At 34.3% G+C, this 19,531-nt stretch overlaps 1 protein-coding gene across 5 annotated transcripts in view; it reads left to right on the top strand.

Annotated features, from left to right (window-relative positions):
- LYST (lysosomal trafficking regulator) overlaps positions 1-19,531 on the top strand; it is a 408,790-nt gene that overhangs the window by 289,135 nt on the left and 100,124 nt on the right. For all 5 annotated transcript variants that reach the window (XM_075995487.1, XM_075995488.1, XM_075995490.1 and 2 more), the window contains 9 exons: positions 1,467-1,576; positions 2,979-3,405; positions 6,753-6,897; positions 7,880-8,053; positions 11,863-12,023; positions 12,852-13,042; positions 15,429-15,674; positions 17,681-17,854; positions 19,118-19,267. In XM_075995487.1, the coding sequence (XP_075851602.1) occupies positions 1,467-1,576; positions 2,979-3,405; positions 6,753-6,897; positions 7,880-8,053; positions 11,863-12,023; positions 12,852-13,042; positions 15,429-15,674; positions 17,681-17,854; positions 19,118-19,267 (1,778 nt within the window). The remainder of the gene's footprint in view (positions 1-1,466; positions 1,577-2,978; positions 3,406-6,752; positions 6,898-7,879; positions 8,054-11,862; positions 12,024-12,851; positions 13,043-15,428; positions 15,675-17,680; positions 17,855-19,117; positions 19,268-19,531) is intronic.

Below are 19,531 nucleotides of genomic sequence, written 5' to 3'. Positions count from 1 at the left end.
ACTATATGTCTGAGCTTTTGCCTGGCAATCCATTCCATTTCTTTAGAGAAGAGTTATCATGTTTTTGGCCTAAAAATGAAAGCTGAGCTATCTGTATTTTCTACTGAGAAACAGGGAGTAAGGTGGATATTCACAGATCTTTCAATAATCCCTGTGTGTCGGCCACACTCTCACTTCTTCTCTAGACCTTAGTTGTATAGATTGGCTCCCCACTGCTCTCAGACTCTTTGTAATTCAAAGGAATTCTAGACTGCAGCTTTCTTTTTTATCCAACTACTTTTCATTTTCAAGATATATTTTTAAATCTCTTACCTGATAGGCCCTATTGTTTCCCCCCCCCCCTTTTTTTTTCTTCCTGTTATGGGTTTCTTCCTTTTTATAAAAATTCTATACTTTAATGCAGTGAGTTTTCAGTAGTACACAGAAGCAAGTAGATGTATTAATTCCCCTATTTTGAACTGGAAGCTGTCAGTTTGGAACTGAAAAACAAAATCCAAGGACATACATTTTTTATTTTGATCATATTACTTTCTTATTCAATAGCCTTTCATGGATTCATATTACCTATAGGATTCATGCTATTTTATAGTCTTGTTGCAAGTAGTCTTTTCAGATATACCTACTGTTATATTACTGCATCAGCTCTTTGCTTCTACAAAACATGTTACTTAAACATGTCTTCTATTCTTTAACCTTCAGGTCTTCCCAATCTACCAGTCTTTTAAGACACATCTTAAGTTTTATGTCAGGTTTATTTTCGTCATGTATAAAAGTAAAGATAACATTGAATTTGTAGGAGTTTTTTGGTGAGGGTCAGCTGAGATAATGCATGTAAAAATACTTTGAACACCATAATGTACTCTACAAATATTAGTTATTATTTTACTTTAAATAATTCTATGAATTTATGAAGTACCATTTATGTTTTATGCTAAACCCATGGTGGAATAAAGAAAATGTTCAGACTAAATAGTTTGTGCTATTTAAGCATGTAAATAATCGTTAATGTTTCCACTTTTATTTTCTGTTACCTAATTTTATATTTAGAAAGTGATAGTTATACTTTACACATTTTCACGATGAGAAGATAACAGACTATTTTGTGGCATGAGAGTGGTATCAACTTAATTTAATAAATACTGTGTTGATTTATGCTTCTTTAACGAATGCCCTTAGTTTACTTGTAGCTAACCAATCTTTAAGAAAAGTATAGAAGTCATACGTGATGCTTAAAAAAGAAAAAAAAAAAAAAAAGAAAAGTGGTTTTGTTGTTTTTTAAATTTTGTTGGTTGGTTCACATTTAGTTATATTGGTATTTCCTCAGCAAATTTTGTGATTACTGTATTAGATTTTTTATAATCCATTCAAGATGTTACAGTAGTGTTTGCTTTCAATGACATTGCTTATTCATTTCCTTTAATGAAATGTATACTAGTTTTAATTTTTTCTCTCTTTCTTTAATTTAGCATGCCAGAGAGTATTGGTGGATCTTTTGGTATCTTTGATGAGTTCAAGAACATGTTCAGAAGAGCTAACCCTTCTTTTGAGAATATTTCTGGAGAAATCTCCTTGTACAGTAAATATACTATAATTTTTACATTTTTCACTGGTACCTTAATAGAATGTATTTTTAATTATTTGGAAATGTCTGAGCTCTTTCTTTTGATGTGGCAATTGTATAGTCAATTTTGTATTATTATGTGTGAAGTTCTCAATTATTTTATTGTTAGCACATGTTTCAACCATTTCACTTTGATTTTGACTAACCAAACATATCATTGAGATTATAGTCCCTTTAACACACCCTATCCCTAATTTTGTGCTTAAGAAATGCCAAATAATTTTAATTACTGAAGAGAACTTAATTATGAATAATTATAACCGTATTAGGGATTGTGCTTTTCTAAAAAAAAAACCATTATCTACTCTTTATTCATCTTTACACTTCTTTCCATTGGTGTAGCTTAGTGGATTTTAGACTGTTCTTTGCTGGGAAACCCATTTTTATAATGAAATCTCAGCTGGAAGCATAAGCAAATAAAACAGAAAACTTTGGAGCTGTTTTGTTTGAAGCAGGAATGGTTGTTCCAGAGCTCTGCCTGCTTTACCAACCCTTTCCAGTATGGAGGACCCTGAGGGAGCTCTGTGGAACACAAGTTAAAAACTGCTAGTATAGATCATCGAGAACTGTTTATTTATGGAATGCTTCTATTACTTTTTCAGAGTGTATTTCTCATTATTGTAATCAACATCAGATGTTATTTTATGCATTGTAGGGCATTGTACTAGGTTGCTCTTTTCTGCTTTTTTCCATATCTCTCCTAGTCATTATTCTACTCTTTAATTAAATGCTCATTTCCTCACATCTTTTCTATAAATTCTACATTTCAGTTTAACCAAGAACTTGTAATTTAAAATAAAACCCTAAAACCTTATTTCAGTTGCCAAACACCAATGAAAGAAAATTTACTTGATTATGGAAAAAGCATGTGAAATAAGCTGGAAAATAATTGGGCACTCTATTTTATAAAGTCTAGAATGCTATGGTATCATTCAGAAATCTGGAGAATTTGTAAGGTCTCTGGTTGTATCCCTGATTTTAAAATAATTGAGAGAAGAACCATAGTTTAACTTGGAAATAAGCATCCGTCTTTGGAAGAAATGATTACTGATATAAGTATCATATTTAATTTGTAACACTTAAAACCAACTCATAAACATTAGATTTGTACCATAAAAACATCTGAACATGAAACAAACACAAGAGATCATGTATTTTAAGAATGAAATCTGTTTCATATTTTATCTGAACTACACAAAAATGAAAATTTTAAAGATTTGGAAGATAAGAAGGTATTTAAATAGGAATGCTGATAGGTGTGGTTATGTTTGTATTTGCATTTTTAAACTGAATTTCAAGATTATCATGTACCTTGCGACATGATTATTAAGTTTTATTTGTTTTTCTTTTTCTCTAGAAAATTATTCTTCTGGGCATTCTGAAAATTATTGAAAGTGATAATACTATGAGCCCTTCACAGTATCTAACCTTCCCTTTACTGCATACCCCAAATTTAAGCAATGGTGTTTCATCTCAAAAGTGTCCTGGAATTCTGAACAGTAAGGCCATGGGTTTACTGAGAAGAGCACGAGTTTCACGGAGCAAGAAGGAGGCTGATAGAGAAAGTTTTCCCCATCGGCTGCTTTCCTCTTGGCACATAGCCCCAATCCACTTGCCATTGCTGGGGCAAAACTGCTGGCCACACCTGTCAGAAGGTTTTAGTGTTTCACTGTGGTTTAATGTGGAGTGTATCCATGAAGCTGAGAGTACCACAGAGAAAGGAAAGAAGATAAAGAAAAGAAACAAATCATTAATTTTACGAGATAGCGGTTTTGATGGCACAGGTATGATGACAGGATTATCAGATTTGTACACAATGATATTCCAGACAGCAATTTTGATTGAGCAGTGAGAATATAGCAATGTTCTAGCTTGCTCTGAACACACTCTTCCCCTTATATGCCTTATTTAGTGGTTGTAGATCCTGACTTCCAAAGCCTGAGTTGTCAGATAACCTTGACTCTCCTTTTTCTTCTCTACTTTTGTCTTTTATGAAGGTGTGGGTGGGGATCACCACATATTCAACTTCTGCTGGGGTCATCAGCCCCATTTCCAGCCTCTTTCCTGGTCTCGTTACTGGATGCAGGTGGCTCCTGATGTTAGAAAACGAAAGGATAAAGCCCTGCAGCCACTTTTCTTTCTGCTACCTGTTTCCTAACCCCTATTAGTCAGCCCCCATTTCCTCTTTCTTTTATTTCAAATTCTTCTTCTCATGCTGTGTCTTACCTTAGTGGACCTTTCCTAGTTCCTGTTATAGCATGTTTAAATGGATCAGCCATTCTCCAAAGTTAGAATAAATGTTATTGTAGTTCTTTCTATAACTGAAGAATTGCTATTATAACTGCTAGGAAACTAAATCTTGTTACTCATAGGACTAGGACAAGAGGAAACTATTCATTAAAAACAGTTTATGGTGGTGGGAAGTAAAGTAGATAGGATAATTCTTAGGGTCCATCGAAAGAATGAAATGACTAAATAAGACATGTTTAGGATTTTACATGTACATGAAAGTGCAGGCCTCAGTAACTCTTCATTCCACACATCTTACCCACTGGAACCTCTGTCTTAGAGCACTAGGCCTTCACTAGTGTCTGACTTCTACTAACCTATGGATGGAAGGAAAGGAAAAATCCCTAATGTTACTGCCAAGATTGCAACAGTGGGAGTTGTCACCTTATATCTGTAGTTGGAACTCTGAATCCATTTTTTAATAGACATATTTCCTTTTTAATCTCAGCAGATAATCTCAGCAGATTTGTAATGTTTCAAGTAATAATAGAATTTTCTTTTGTGAATTGAATTTTGCCACTTAAGAGTGATAGCCCTACATGTGATAGCATTGATAATGATGCTATCTAACGTACATCGAGCACTTTCGGAGCATTTTATTTTATTTATTTATTTTTATTTTTTATATTTTTGAGACAGAGTCTCGCTTTGTTGCCCAGGCTAGAGTGCCATGGCATCAGCCTAGCTCACAGCAACCTCAGACTTCTGGGCTCAAGCAATCCTCCTGCCTCAACCTCCCAAGTAGCTGGGACTACAGGATGCCCCACCTTGCCCGGCTAATTTTTTTCTATATATATTAGTTGGCCAATTAATTTCTTTCTATTTTGTATAGTAGAGATGGGGTCTCGCTCTTGCTCAGGCTGGTTTCGAACTCCTGACCTTAAGCAGTCGCCCGCCTCAGCCTCCCAGAGAGCTAGGTTTACAGACATGAGCCACCACCCCCAAGCTGAGCATTTTAATCTTAACAAGTCAGTAGGTGTTCATACTATCTGTATTTTTAGATTAAGTTAAGCAGCCTCATCAACTTATGTAGCTATTAATAGTAAGCAATGGAAAGAGATTTAAACCTACCTTTATTTAATTCCAGAGCTTTTAAACATCATGACCATACTATACGCTATGTAGATTGCTTTCTCATATTTTAATGGGGGCAATCACATGTAAAAGTCTCTTATAAAATGAACAAATATACACAGTGACCTGAGAAAAGTAAATATTGGAAATTTTTAAATATTTTATTTTAAAGACGTATTAGAAAACTTATTTTAGAAAGGTGATTTTGCATAAACACTGAGACATGTAAAAATAGTGGATATATATAAAAACTTTTGAAGAGAGATGAAGAAAATATTGCAGTGATATCACATTTTGCAGACTATATGCCTTTGAGCAAGTTTTTTAACATCTCAGTATCTCAATTCTATTGCCCCATAATATTTTCCTAGTTAGATTTTTGTGAGCATTAAGTTAAGAAATATTTGCAATATTCCTATAGTTCTTAGGTATACACTGATTTTTGTCCTAGTTTTTTATTTGTATAAATTCAGACTTGATATATAAACATTTTTAACATGACACGTCAGATATGCATTCTCTGTCTATATTATATCTTGGGAAGTAGTCCTCAAAATAATAAATGACTTTAACTCTTCTTTTTTAGGGCCATTGTTATTGATGGGGGGAGTATTTTTAAAAATTGGTGGTGGTTTTACCTGTTGAAAAATGGCAACTAATGATATAAATGCAATCTAGTAACTAGTAATGTTCATCTTCTCTAAAAATCTGAGCCTTTGGACATGCATTTTGTATTTTTGTATATCGTAACAGCTTTCCATAAAGTCACATGCATTGTAATAATATGTAGTTCACCATACATCTTCAGGTAGTGCTCGGTTTTAAATGGTGAGGAAGAGGAGTCAGGATGACCAGACAGTCCAAAGCCTGTAAGCATTTATCTTTGCTTGCCTTAAAGAAATATTAATGTAGTGTTTCAGAATCATTTAGCAATTACATTCAAAGATCACTCACCAGGGATCTAAATAATGAATATGTTCAAACACTACATTTTTCTGAAAAGATTTTTAATATGATCAGTTTTTAAAAATTATACCACTGTGATAATTACAAAACGACCTTTGGTAGTACGAAGCATTGACAAGGGTGTGTACTCCCTGGACCAGGGTCAATGATGTCATAGTGGCCAAATCCAGTTGATGAAAGAAGCGTGGTACAGATTGTAATAGGTAATCACAGTGACATTATAGTCTGGTCATGCCCACAATTGCCCTCAGTTATTATACATTTTTAAAACATTTAGTAACTTTTTTTGGAGATAGGGTCTTGCTCTTTCACCCAGGCTGGAGTGCAATGGTGCAATCATAGCTCACTGTAGTCTCGAACTCCTGGACTTAAGCAGTCTTCCCACCTCAGCTGCCCAAGTAGCTAGGACTACAGGCACCCACCACCACAACTGGCTGAATTTTTTTTTTTTTTTTGTAGAGACAGGGATCTTGCCATGTTGCCCTGGCTGGTCTCAAACTCCTGGGCTCAAGCGATCTTTCCACCTGGGTCTCCCAGAGTGCTGAGATTATAGGTGTGAGCCACCATACCTGGCCCATTTAATAACTTTTAAGACATTCAATTACTGTTTTTCACCTATTGTGCTTTTTTAGAATTAACATCTATACTTTGGAAATGTTGTTTGCAACAGTTCAGACTTAGACATTCTGGGTAAATAATCTACTACAAATGAACAACCATGCTTTGTATTCTTCTATATTCACTTTTCCACTTAATTTTTATGAACTGTTCTGCTGATCATTTTAACATCTTTTCCTTGTAGAGAGTGACAGACCAGAAGGTGCAGAGTACATAAATCCTGGTGAGAGACTCATAGAAGAAGGATGTATTCATATGATTTCCCTGGGATCCAAAGCATTGATGATCCAAGTGTGGGCTGATCCTCATAATGGCACTTTTATCTTTCGGTATTGATTATTTTTTATTCCCCGTGAATAAATCATGTATTTAAACAATTTATGTAAGAAACATTAATGTGAAATCTGCTAATAAAAATCATTATGGCAAAAGAAAAAACCTTATTAAAAAGGAAAATACATTCTAACAGTTATTAATAATACTTTTATAACAGCTTATTATTCTATCCAAAAATCTATAAAGTCTAAAATAGATTATGTTAATTCTCTTTAGGTTTTAGATCAAATACTATAATCTTATTCTATGGAAATATTCTATCCAATTTCAGTGGTCTTACAGTGTTATTAACAGACAGATGTTTTCCAGATAATTGATAGCCAATACCTAATAAGCTTGGGTTTTCCATGCTATCTTATCTTTTTTTCCCTAGCTCCTTTATTAAGTGGTATAGATACAAGTCTTCTATTTGTATTAAGTAAATAAGAGTAATAGGATACTGTCTGTTTAAAACTCAAACCTAAACAAATCAATATGTTATTTAGGCATATATGCTTTGTAAATGTTATAAATATTACTAGGTGCTTTATGTACATGATCTCATTCTTTCTGTAATTCCTCAAAGTAGGTTAGACCTCCCATACTTCTGGTATTTATGACATTTATGTATAATTTGTATTAATTTTTCTATTAACCAAATATTACATTGTATTAATAATTTCTAAAAGGGCAATGACTATGTAAATAGTAATAAATATTTTTTTGCAAACTGAATTCTGAAAATTATTGCCTAAATTATTAACACCAGTTAATGAGCCTAATCTATTTTATTTCATGAATTGAGGTAATGATATAATAAAATAACTAAGTAGATTATGGTGTAAAACAAAGATCTCACTTTTTAAATAATTAAAAAAAATAGAACTGATTTTTAATCTTACTTAAATATTTATAATTGTAGTTGCTATACACGTGTTAAATACTGAGGTCAGAATTTTCGTGTTTTGAGCCTATGCCTTTTCTCTTTTTCTGTAGTGTGTGCGTGGATTCAAATGATGACATGAAAGCTGTGTTACTAGCACAGGTTGAATCACAGGAGAATATTTTCCTCCCAAGAAAATGGCAACATTTAGTACTTACCTACTTACAGCAGCCCCAAGGGAAAAAGAATATTCATGGGAAAGTCTCCATATGGGTCTCTGGACAGAGGTATGAAGCATTTTGAGAAAATGCATATTAATCTCAGTTACAATTTTAAATTTGTCTGTTATAGCTTCTGAAATACAGTATAGAAAACTGTAGGTAAAGCTTACTGTATATTAACATAGGAATCCATGTTAGAGTTGGATTTTTTTTCTATTTTTCTATCATTGTCCTACAAAATAAACCTCCCTCAGTAACTGCTGAAAATTAATATTTGCATTTGGGGAACATGCAGAAACCTGGACATTTAGACATTTGTATCAATTATATTAGAGAGAAACAGAACCTATAATTTTGTCCCTCCAGCCCATATATTATAAAAGTGAATCCACAGAGAATTATTTAAATTAAGTGGCTAATAAGGATAATACCTAACTTAAATTAAGCTTTCAAAAGAAATTAGAATGACTAGAGAGAAATATTTCAGGTGATAGATTCAGACAGGGTCCTAGAAATAGGTGATGGATTCAGGTAGAGTACTGAGTGATTTTACTGCACAGGAGAATTGTGGGCCAAGTTAATAAGAAACATTTTGTAGAATATCTTAATGTAAAATTTAACCCTACATGAACTATAAAGTATCTTGGATTTGTAAGAGTTGGGAAGTATTATTATTTTTTTTTTGAGACAGAATCTTGCTCTGTTGCCTGGGCTAGAGTGCCATGGTGTCAGCCTAGCTCACAGCAACCTCAAACTCCTGGGCTCAAGCAATCCTCCTGCCTCAGCCTCCCGAGTAGCTGGGACTACAGGCATGTGCCACCATGCCTGGCTAATTTTTTTCTATATATTTTTAGTTGTCCAGCTAATTTCTTTCTGTTTTTAGTAGAGACGGGGTCTTGCTCTTGGTCAGGCTGGTCTTGAACTCCTGACCTTGAGCAATCCTCCCACCTCGGCCTCCCAGCATGCTAGGATTACAGGCATGAGCCACCACACCCAGTTGAAAGTATTTTAATGAATGAAATAACGTGGAAGAAGATACAGAATTCAAAACCAGTATAGCATCGGAGAGGATCAAGCTGACTCTAAGAGTCTAAGTTGAATAATGAGAAAGAAAAATGAATGGCCATGGTGAAGCTACCTGCCAGGAGGCTTTGAATGCCAAGATAAGTCTAGATTTAGTCAAATGGAGCTTAATAGATTGCATACTTATTATGTTACAGACTTTCTGCTAGGTGCTTTATATACTTTACCTCCTAATTCTCTCAAAAATCCTTCAAAGTAGATAAGACCACAGAAATAACAGATTAATCTATTTTCATTCATTCATAAATTCACATTTATTCACATTTATTCTTCACATTTATTGAGGAATTACTGTGTCTAAGCACTTGGCTATGTTAGACCTGGAGGACAGTGGTAAACAATACAGACATCTTCCCTGCCTTCTTGGAACTCAGTCTCATGAGGAAGCAGAGAACAAGCAAGCGCAATTAAATGAGTATTTACAAATATGATTAATACTGGGAAGGTTAACAGGTCCTGAGAAAGAAAATACCAGGTTTAATATTTAAGATAGGTGGATCAGCAAAGTCCTATCTAAGAACAGGGTATTAAAGCTGAGACCTGAAGGAGGAAATGGAGCTTGCCCTGAGCAGGTGGGAGGAGTGTTCCAGGTAGAGAGAAAGGCCTGTGGAAACTAAGTGAAGGCTATCTGCTTCGTAGTCCTGCAGACGTTGATTGTTTACAGCTGTCTACCTTACTAATAGAGGAAGGCAGGGGAGAAGGGGCTTGTGAAAGCCTTACCTTAGCCAGTCCCCAGTGTTTGCCACAGGAAAGAACAAGCTTTGGGGGTAAAATCAAGAGTTCACTTTTGTTTTATTCATTAAAAAAATGTGAAAATGCATAATTAAAGCCTAATTTCCATATTCTAAATAAAATGCCATCTGGCATGAATCTTCACACCTGCCTAAGCCAGAATGGCAGCTATAGCCAATCATTAAATTGGTTTCCAGAACCTGTAGTTAAATCAGTTGGAGTTGGGGTTGGAGCTATATGTAGGAGAGCCTCTTTTTCTTCTCTCCTCTTAATTTCTTCAGCTCTCAACTTTACTTAGATTATCTCATTTAATTCTTCCAACAACAATGTGAAGTAAGTATATTATTATCTCTATTTTACATATGAGGCAATTGAGACCCACAGTGCCTTGGCCAAAGTCATGCCATAAGTAAAGGGCTAGAGCTGAAACTTCAACCTAGATTCTGACCCCCGATAAGAGTCCATTCTGTAAAGCTCTGCTATCTGCCCCTACAGCCTTTTTCTTCATCAGGGCAACTGACAGGTGTAGGAACCATAAAGTCATTATTAGACATGTTCAGAATGAGAAATTACATTTTCATCATGGGCAGTTCTGAAGTTAGTCAGCAGTCACTTGCTTTACATATTCTTTTACTTTTTTACCCACCCATTTATTTCTACATTCCTTTGAGGGAATTGTTTGCCACTCTGTACAAGTTAATGATTTCATTAGTTAACAGAGCAGTGAGCAAATAACCAAGGAGAAATATATTGTTCTGTTGACTTAAGTTTGGTGCTGTCTTCGTCAGTTGAGCTATAGAATAATGTTTAAAGGAATACATTTCAAGAAGCCATTTTGAATAATACATAAGATACTGAAAATGATTCATTAATAATCTGTTATTTGATGAACATCATAAATATATAGCACAGACTAGATACTTAATATTTGTTGAATTCATTTTGCATTCACCCTGTAATAGTTTTCTTTTACCTTTAAAAATACTATTTTAAAAAATAAATAATTTTTTAAAAATACTATTAATATTTTAAGTCATAATGCCACTAGATGGCAATAGTGGTTCAGTCACAGCCATTTATTTGGCCCAAGGAGAAGCATGTCACTGAAGGTATCTCACATCTTTCCTTTATTAAAAAATTTCCTGTTAAAATAGTTACATTTATATGTTAAATAGGAAACAGAGAGCCTTAGGGGAAGGTTTTAAAATAAATATATACAAAGTTGAATTTATTACTAAGAACTAACCATGTTAGCTTATTCTAAGTCTTCATCTTATTCACAAATTTTATTTAGAATTTGCCTTTATAGGTCACCGTTATTATCTTACCATGGAGTGTAAAATGTTCCTATACTAGAGATAGAAGCTTGGCATTCTGAAGTTTTGCTAGTTGATGTAGTCCTCCTGGCTTTTGTGTGTCTCTCTGTGAAAAAGCCTTACTTTACCTTTTCAAGTCCTCTGTAAGTATTCGTGTAACCTTTATCTATGAAGAAAAAGAAACTAATCAAAAGCTCTGTAATCACTTACCACTGAAAAAAAAACAGAAAATGCAAAAAGCATCAGTGCATTTCAGTGGCTAGACAGGAAAATTTGCAGAAGAGATATTGTTTTTCTGAATAGTCTTCAAAGCCCTCATAAAGGACATAAAATTTTTGGAAACGTGTGCCAAGATGTGAGACTTCTTTGTAAAATTAGGGGGCAATGGGGAGGTAAGAAGGTGATTGGTTTGTACCTGTAAACCAGGAAGGTACATATGCAGAAGTCCCATGGCAAAGAAAACTGGCAGCAAATGTCCAGTCACACTTCCCATGGCCGGTTGTGGGATCGTTGGGTATCTCTGTGTTGCTCCCACTCCGGTGGCTTGTGGACTGCCAGCATCTCTGCCCAAAGACAACAGAATCAGCCCCTTTCCCTCCCCATCACCAGCCATCTGACACGGAACCAACAAAATTATTCAAGAATTTCCTGTTGTTAAACATTCATACTTTAAAACTATTTGAAGTATTTTAAAAAATACTAGTACTCCCTGAAGTCATTGATTTAACTTTGTTTTTAATGTAGGAAGCCTGATGTTACTTTGGATTTTATGCTTCCAAGAAAAACAAGTTTGTCATCTGATAGCAATAAAACATTTTGTATGATCGGCCATTGTTTATCATCCCAAGAAGAGTTTTTGCAATTGGCTGGAAAATGGGACCTGGGAAATTTGCTCCTCTTCAATGGTATATTTTTCCCTTTGAAGCATTTTTGTTTTTCAGTTAACAAATATTAAACTTAATGAATTAACCTGACTAAAATGTTGATCTCTGTTTCTACATCTGTGTTATAATAAGTACTGCATTTCTAAGATTCTAAGATAGACTTTTTAAATATTTTAACATTTTTATAATCTAGATATGTCTTACAATTGATATATTCATTTAATACAGAAATGTGTTCCTTTCTCTCTGCCCCCTCCAAAAAAAGAGAAACTTATATTAAATCAACATTATTTTACAATCCTGGAAAATTGGGTATTATGACTAGTAAGCTTATTGTCTCTTTTATTTGTAATTTTAGTATATCCTATATAAGTATCAAATTTTAGGGGAAAAATGAAATATATGATTTTAAAAATATTTCATTAAACCTGATACATAATAGCATTTCAGGCAGTGTTTATTGAATAGATAGGAAGGAATAAAGATATTAAATCAAATTTGATTTTAAAATGGAATTTACCAAGGTATAGTTTCCATTGATTAAACAAATCAAAACAAAACAAAAAAATCTGTTTTCTGGCTTAAGGAGAAAATAGAAATTTTATAATTTTATTTTATCAAGAGCTTCACAATTATCTTTACATACATTAATCATTAATTCATCTTCCATCACAGTTGGCATAGCTTATTTTCTTATGACATTAATTTGGAAATTGAGGTTTTGTTAATTTTATAAAATATGAACAACTGAAAGAATCTGGCAAAAATAATAACTCTTGGTTTCTTGCTTTTTATGAAAAATTCTGGTCAGAGTGTTTTAAATAACTACCATATTTTTATGCTATTCAGGAGCTAAGATTGGTTCACAAGAAGCCTTTTATCTATATGCTTGTGGACCCAACCACACATCTATAATGCCATGTAAATATGGCCAACCAGTCAATGACTACTCCAAATATATCAATAAGGAAATTCTGCAGTGTGAACAAATCAGAGAACTTTTTATGACCAAGAAAGATGTGGACATTGGTCTCTTAATTGTAAGTTTTAATTTTAATAATAACTGTATGTAGATATATTTGTTAAAATGTGTAATTACTTATAAATTAGATTTCTAAAGTTTTTCATTTTGTTCTTTAACATTTTCTTTTCTTAGAATATGTTTTTTCCTGAAAAAATTTAGAGCTCTGACTTCCTTCAAAATATATTTCAGGTTTTATACTTACATTTTCTTTTCCTTGAAAGTATATTTCTATAGTAAGTTTGTTGGTTTAGTTTATTTTATACTTACTTCTTATGAGAATTACAATTATAGGTCAGAGATATTTCCTACTTGAAGGAGATTGCTGTTTTAGAATGTACTTTTTCTTGTTCTTGTTGAGGTGTGCCAGGGGGATCTGGTTGTCAGTGGTTATTGGGTGAGGGCCAGGCATGCTAAATTCTCTATGGTACATGAGCACTATTGTATAACAAAGGATGATCCCATCCCAGATGTCTCACCATTAAGAAAACATGCTTTGGAAGCCGGACATAGTAGCATGCGCCTCTAATCTCAGGTCCTCAGGAGGCCTAGGTGAGAAGATCACTTGAACCCAGGAGTTCAAGACCAGCCTGGGAAACATAGCGAGACTCTGCTTCAATTGAAAAAACAAAAAACAAAACCCACAAAACTTGATTTAGGGAATGGTTCTCATACCTAATTGTGCATCGGAATTACTCAGAGGGCTTGTTAAAATATAGGTCACTGGGCCAGAACTTCTGATTCAGTAAGTCTGAAGTGTGGCCCTGGGATTTACATTTTTAATAAGGTCCTAGGTGATGGTGATGCTGCTGACTGGGGACCACACTTTGAGAACCTCTGCTTTAGGGAAACTGAGGAGCTCACACAAGTGTGTGTTCTCTAATTTTTGGTTAATCCACTTGTTTTTGTAAAACAATTTTCCCTAATTCTTTTATTTTTCCTGAAAGAATATAGGTCATGTAAGTCATAAAACTCAACAGAAATTATCACAAATAAAAATTCCAAGGGTTTTATGTGAAAACTCTTTTTAGAAAGTAAATTCTTTAAGTCTGATTTAGTAATTTGGAGGTTATAAGGTCCGTGAAAGAGTGGTCAGGGAGAAGTGGTGCTTTCATGTCAGGTTTCTGACTAAAACTACTACAGGCTTGAAACTTTATTTTCCAACCTAATCATATATGACAGACTGTGTAATTGGTTTAGTGTGCAAATATGCTGGGTGCTATGTCCGATTGCTGTGAGTCATAAATGATCAAAGCCCAAGGCCCCCACCAACGTCTGTGAGATGACACTGAATATATATGACTTCCCTGAGCCTGGGCTTGGCAGCAGCTACCGAAACCACCTCAAAGTGCATTATACATTTAAAATTTACCTTGGACAGGTGCAGTGGCTCATGCCTGTAATCCTAGCACTTTGGGAGGCCAGCCTGGGCAATGTAGCTAGACCCCATATCTACAAACAAACAAACAAACAAACCTACCTTAATTTTTAAAGTAGTTTAGAGAATCTTGACAGGAAGCCAAAAGCTGATTGCAGCTATCATTTACATGGGAGAGATATTGAAAGTTCTATTTAAGTTTTGTTTGGTCTGCTGACGGTCTAGAATTTTATTCTATTAGAAAGAAAGATCGGCCGGGCGCGGTGGCTCACGCCTGTAATCCTAGCACTTTGGGAGGCCGAGGCGGGCGGATTGCTCGAGGTCAGGAGTTCGAAACCAGCCTGAGCGAGACCCTGTCTCTACCAAAAATAGAAATAAATTAATTGACCAACTAAAAATATATATACAAAAAATTAGCCGGGCATGGTGGCACATGCCTGTAGTCCCAGCTACTCGGGAGGCTGAGGCAGTAGGATCGCTGAGCCCCGGAGATTGAGGTTGCTGTGAGCTAGGCTGACGCCACGGCACTCACTCTAGCCTGGGCAACAAAGTGAGACTCTGTCTCAAAAAAAAAAAAAAAAAAAGAAAGAAAGAAAGATCTAGTTTAGAGTCACTTTTAAATGAGTTGCCAACCCATAAGCAAATCCAAAACAAAAATTTCAGGTAAATTGACCCAGAGTTCCCAGTATTTGTAAGTACTTAGAACAGTGCCTGGTATGTAATGAGTATGGTATAAAATTTAGCTGTTATTCATATTAAGAATAATTTCATATTTATTCTAAACAACTGATCAAAACTGGAATCCTCCTCAACTTTGTTGTGGTTTATATTATTGATCACTGCTAAATGAAACAGCTTTGTGAGAAGCAGCCCTGCCTTTCGTGTTCATCTTTGTTTAGTGTATTAGCTGTCTTTTTTAAAACAAATAAAAAGATTAGTTGGGTTTCTTTTCACTTTGAAATGTCTGTTTACTAGTTGATAACTTTTTAACTTGTTTAGTTACTGAAGGAAACTATTTATATTTCAGGAAAGTCTTTCAGTTGTTTATACAACTTACTGTCCTGCTCAGTATACCATCTATGAGCCAGTGATTAGACTTAAAGGTCAGATGAAAACTCAGCTCTCTCAAAGACCCTTCAGCTCAAAAGAAGTTCAGAGCATCTTATTAGAACCTCATCATCTAAAGAATCTCCAGCCTACTGAATGTAAAACTATGCAAGGCATTTTGCATGAGATTGGTGGAACTGGCATCTTTGTTTTTCTTTTTGCTAGGGTAAGAATCACTGATTATAGTTTTGTCTAAAGAGAACTGCTTATTTATTATTGATAATTTAACAGTTTCTTTTGGATTACCATAAAAAGCTACACTCAACTGTATTAAACTTTTAAGATAAGAAAATTACATATTAAAGATGTCATCAAGCTTTCTGTCACAAATTGTTAAGGTTTATTCTAATTTATGAAGATTTTACAAGTTTTCTATTAACCAGAAATGTAATTATAACAATTAAATGTTAAATGTACAAGATGTAAAATTGCTTTGGGAAAGAAAAATATATGCCATAGTAATATGAAAGAAAAATACTTTTAAAATAAGGTTTGTGGGGCTTTTATCCCAATGTGTGGAAAAAACCAAAGGTCAACAAATAAGTTAAAAAAAAAAACCTTTAATTGAGTTTTGAGTTTTTTTTAAAGAGCAGAAATATAGGAAGTTTGACTTGGGCCATGAGTACCATTTGAGAACAATCATTTAACTATCTGTTCTATTTAGTTGTTTGAAAGCAGGGACAATATCTTTCCTGATGCAGAATAGGCAGTGAGTAATTGTAGATTGATTATTTCAGGGATTGCTGAAATCTGTAATAGGGGGCACGAATAGTCTCACTTTGGTACAAATCATTTCTACTTCCTCAGGGTCCATATCCATGTTTAATTAAAGCAGCTTGATTTTCCTTCATCCTCAGAATACCTTCTTCATTTTATCCCTAAGTATAAATTCTGCAACATTATTAAATTTTCACTGTCTCTCTAACTGGCTCTTTCTTTAATGGACCACCTTTGATTAATTTTGCAATAATCAGCATTTGTTGTTGTTAGTGTTTTTATAAATATCTTGTTAGCATTTGACCTACCATATTCTTTAGGCTATCTTTCCTTCTCTACCTCTTTCTTTTGCATACTTTTTTTTTTACATCTAGTATCTAGTTGAGTAGATTGTCCTCTAGTGTTTTAAAAATTAAAAGCCCTTCATTTAACTCCTCATCAACATTTTGTGACCTCCTTTTATACCATTGTATAATTTCAAAATGAGCATCCTTTTTCCTCAAGGTATTGAATATAATTTTGTTATGATTGTTACACAAGGAATGCATCCTAGAGATAAAGGTTAAATTTTTATCTTCATATATTCAGGATATTGCCATTAAGACTTTTAAAGTGTATTTCCACATTTAAAACTTAGAAACTTTGTTTAGTATCCTTCCTCCTCCCTTACAAAAATAAAATTCAGTCTCTTTAAAATCCTTATATGCATAGCCTGCCTTTTGAGCCTAATCTCCACAATCCAGCCAAAGAGGCAATCTGCAGACTTACAGATGTACCATGAACTTCCAGTTTAGGCCTTTGCCCCTCCTCTGGCTGTGCCCTGCCTGTAGCCACCCCTTGGCTCTCCTTCCAGGCCATTTTCTCTCTGTATATCCTTCCCTAAACCAAGCAGAAAAGGGTCAGAGTAGTTTCTGTGCTCTCCTGGCATACCTTTTGTTTTATCTTCTTTGCCTTCTTTATCATGATAATAGGTGTGTGTTTCTTAATACAGTAGTTGTCAGGAAACTTTGGTTGAATTGAAGTATAAGACACAATATGTGGTTTTTATATATGCATCTTATCTCTTTGATTAGATAGTAAGTACCACTGGGGGCAGTTATCATGTCTTTTACTTCTTTTTATCTTCCACAGCACATAACTCAGAGCCTGTTTGTTGATTGACTAGTTTATCAAAAACTTGAAGCATTTTGCTGACACTTCAGATCACTGATTATAGAGTGCTACTGACCTCTAAGATTGTTAATGCTATTTTAGTATATAGTATATGTAAGAGATTAAAGAACATGGAATTTATGCCTTTCTCTTGGTTTTATTTATCCACAATTCTTAAATAAGTATAGCATGAGCATTAAAAAATAAACTTTCATAGAAACTGGTGGATTGATATTACATAATAGAAAATAATCATACATGTTACTCAACAAATTAGTAGTAAGACATATTCCCTTTTTTTAGGTTGTTGAACTTAGTAGCTGTGAAGAAACTCAAGCATTAGCACTGCAAGTTATACTCTCATTAATTAAATACAACCAACAAAGAGTACATGAATTAGAAAATTGTAATGGACTTTCCATGATTCATCAGGTGTTGATCAAACAAAAATGCATTGTTGGCTTTCACATTTTGAAGGTATGACCTCATAAAATTTATTCTTATAGTTTCATATGCAGTGATATGCATCTCTTCATCAAAGTCTTTCAATAATAGTTTGTGTTTCAATTATTCCTGAAGAAAATGACGGAAACTCAGTATATGTGTAATCAAACTGGTCACTCTTCTGGTTCTTTTCTTTTTTTTTTTTTGAGACAGAGTCTCGCTTTGTTGCCCAGGCTAGAGTGAGTGCTGTGGTGTCAGCCTAGCTCACAGCAACCTCAAACTCCTGGGCTTGAACAATCCTCCTGCCTCAGCCTCCTGAGTAGCTGGGACTACAGGCATGTGCCATGCCCGGCTGATTTTTTCTCTATATATTAGTTGGCCAATTAATTTCTTTCTATTTATAGTAGAGATGGGGGTCTCGCTCTTGCTCAGGCTGGTTTCGAATTCTTGACCTCGAGCAATCTGCCCTCCTCGGCCTCCCAAGTGCTAGGATTACAGGCGTGAGCCACCGCGCCCAGCCTGGTTCTTTTCATCATTTAAATAATTACATTTTTCTTTTCCTTATAGCATTTTGGAAACGTAAAAAAAAAAATCCATAAAACTTTAGATCTGAATGGACCACAGATATCTCCCAGGCCATTCCCTCATTCTGTAGACTGATGAATTTGTTTGTTTCAGCTCCCATCATATGGAACACAACCTAGTTTTCCAGACACCTAGAGACATACCATTCCAATGGTATGTAGCAATGGTGCTACAGAGTTAATTTCTAAAGTCACTGATATTGGTGTTAGTTTTATTATGATCCCACTATCATCATATATTTAAATACCTTTCTAGCTAAAAGTATTTGGTAGCACTGTGAAAATATTTTTCTCTGAATTATTGATACTAAGGCAAAAGATGATTGATTCCCTTACCCTTACTTCCACCCACACCTCTTCAGTCTATCAAGATCCATGCATTTATGCCATAAATCCTTACTACTTTTTGGAAAAGGTTTTAAAGCCTAATGGGAGATTAATTCGATTTAAAAAGTGAAAATAGAATGCGGTTTGTTTTACCCCATATTTGAAATCTAGTAATTTCTTACAAATATTTGAAAGTTTGAGATTTTTCTATTAATCTGAATTGTTTTACAAAACAAATTCAAGATATTTTGTGAAATGTTGAATTATTTGTATTTTCCTTTGAATTTAATGTCATGATTGCTAAGATTGAAAACTTAATGTTTCTGTTGAATTTTTTGATTAATCAATTATTAATGCATCTTGTATTAATACTAATTTTCTGTAGACTCTTCTCGAAGGTTGCTGTGATGAAGATATTATTCACATCAATGAGAACGGAGAGTTTAATTTGGACATGGAGTCTAATGCTATAATCCAAGATGTTAAACTGTTAGAGAAGTTATTGCTTGACTGGAAGATATGGAATAAAGCAGAGGCATGTAATATATGATTTTTTCTATTTTTTATTGTAAAATATATGTAACATACAATTTGCTATCTTAACAATTTTTAAGTCTGCAGTTCAGTGGCACATTCACAGTGTTGTACAACTATTACCACTATCCATCTCCATAACTCTTTGTTATATAAAAACAAAACTCTGTACCCTTTAAACAATAACTCCCTTTTCCTCCTTTTCCCCACTCCCTAGCAACCACCATTCTACTTCTGGGTCTATGAATTTGACTATCTAATATAA

The sequence above is a fragment of the Microcebus murinus genome, chromosome 19, assembly GCF_040939455.1.
Source record: "Microcebus murinus isolate Inina chromosome 19, M.murinus_Inina_mat1.0, whole genome shotgun sequence".
Taxonomy (NCBI): Eukaryota; Metazoa; Chordata; class Mammalia; order Primates; family Cheirogaleidae; genus Microcebus; species Microcebus murinus.
Note: the sequence above shows the minus strand (reverse complement) of the source record. Positions and strands in the feature narration are given on the sequence as shown.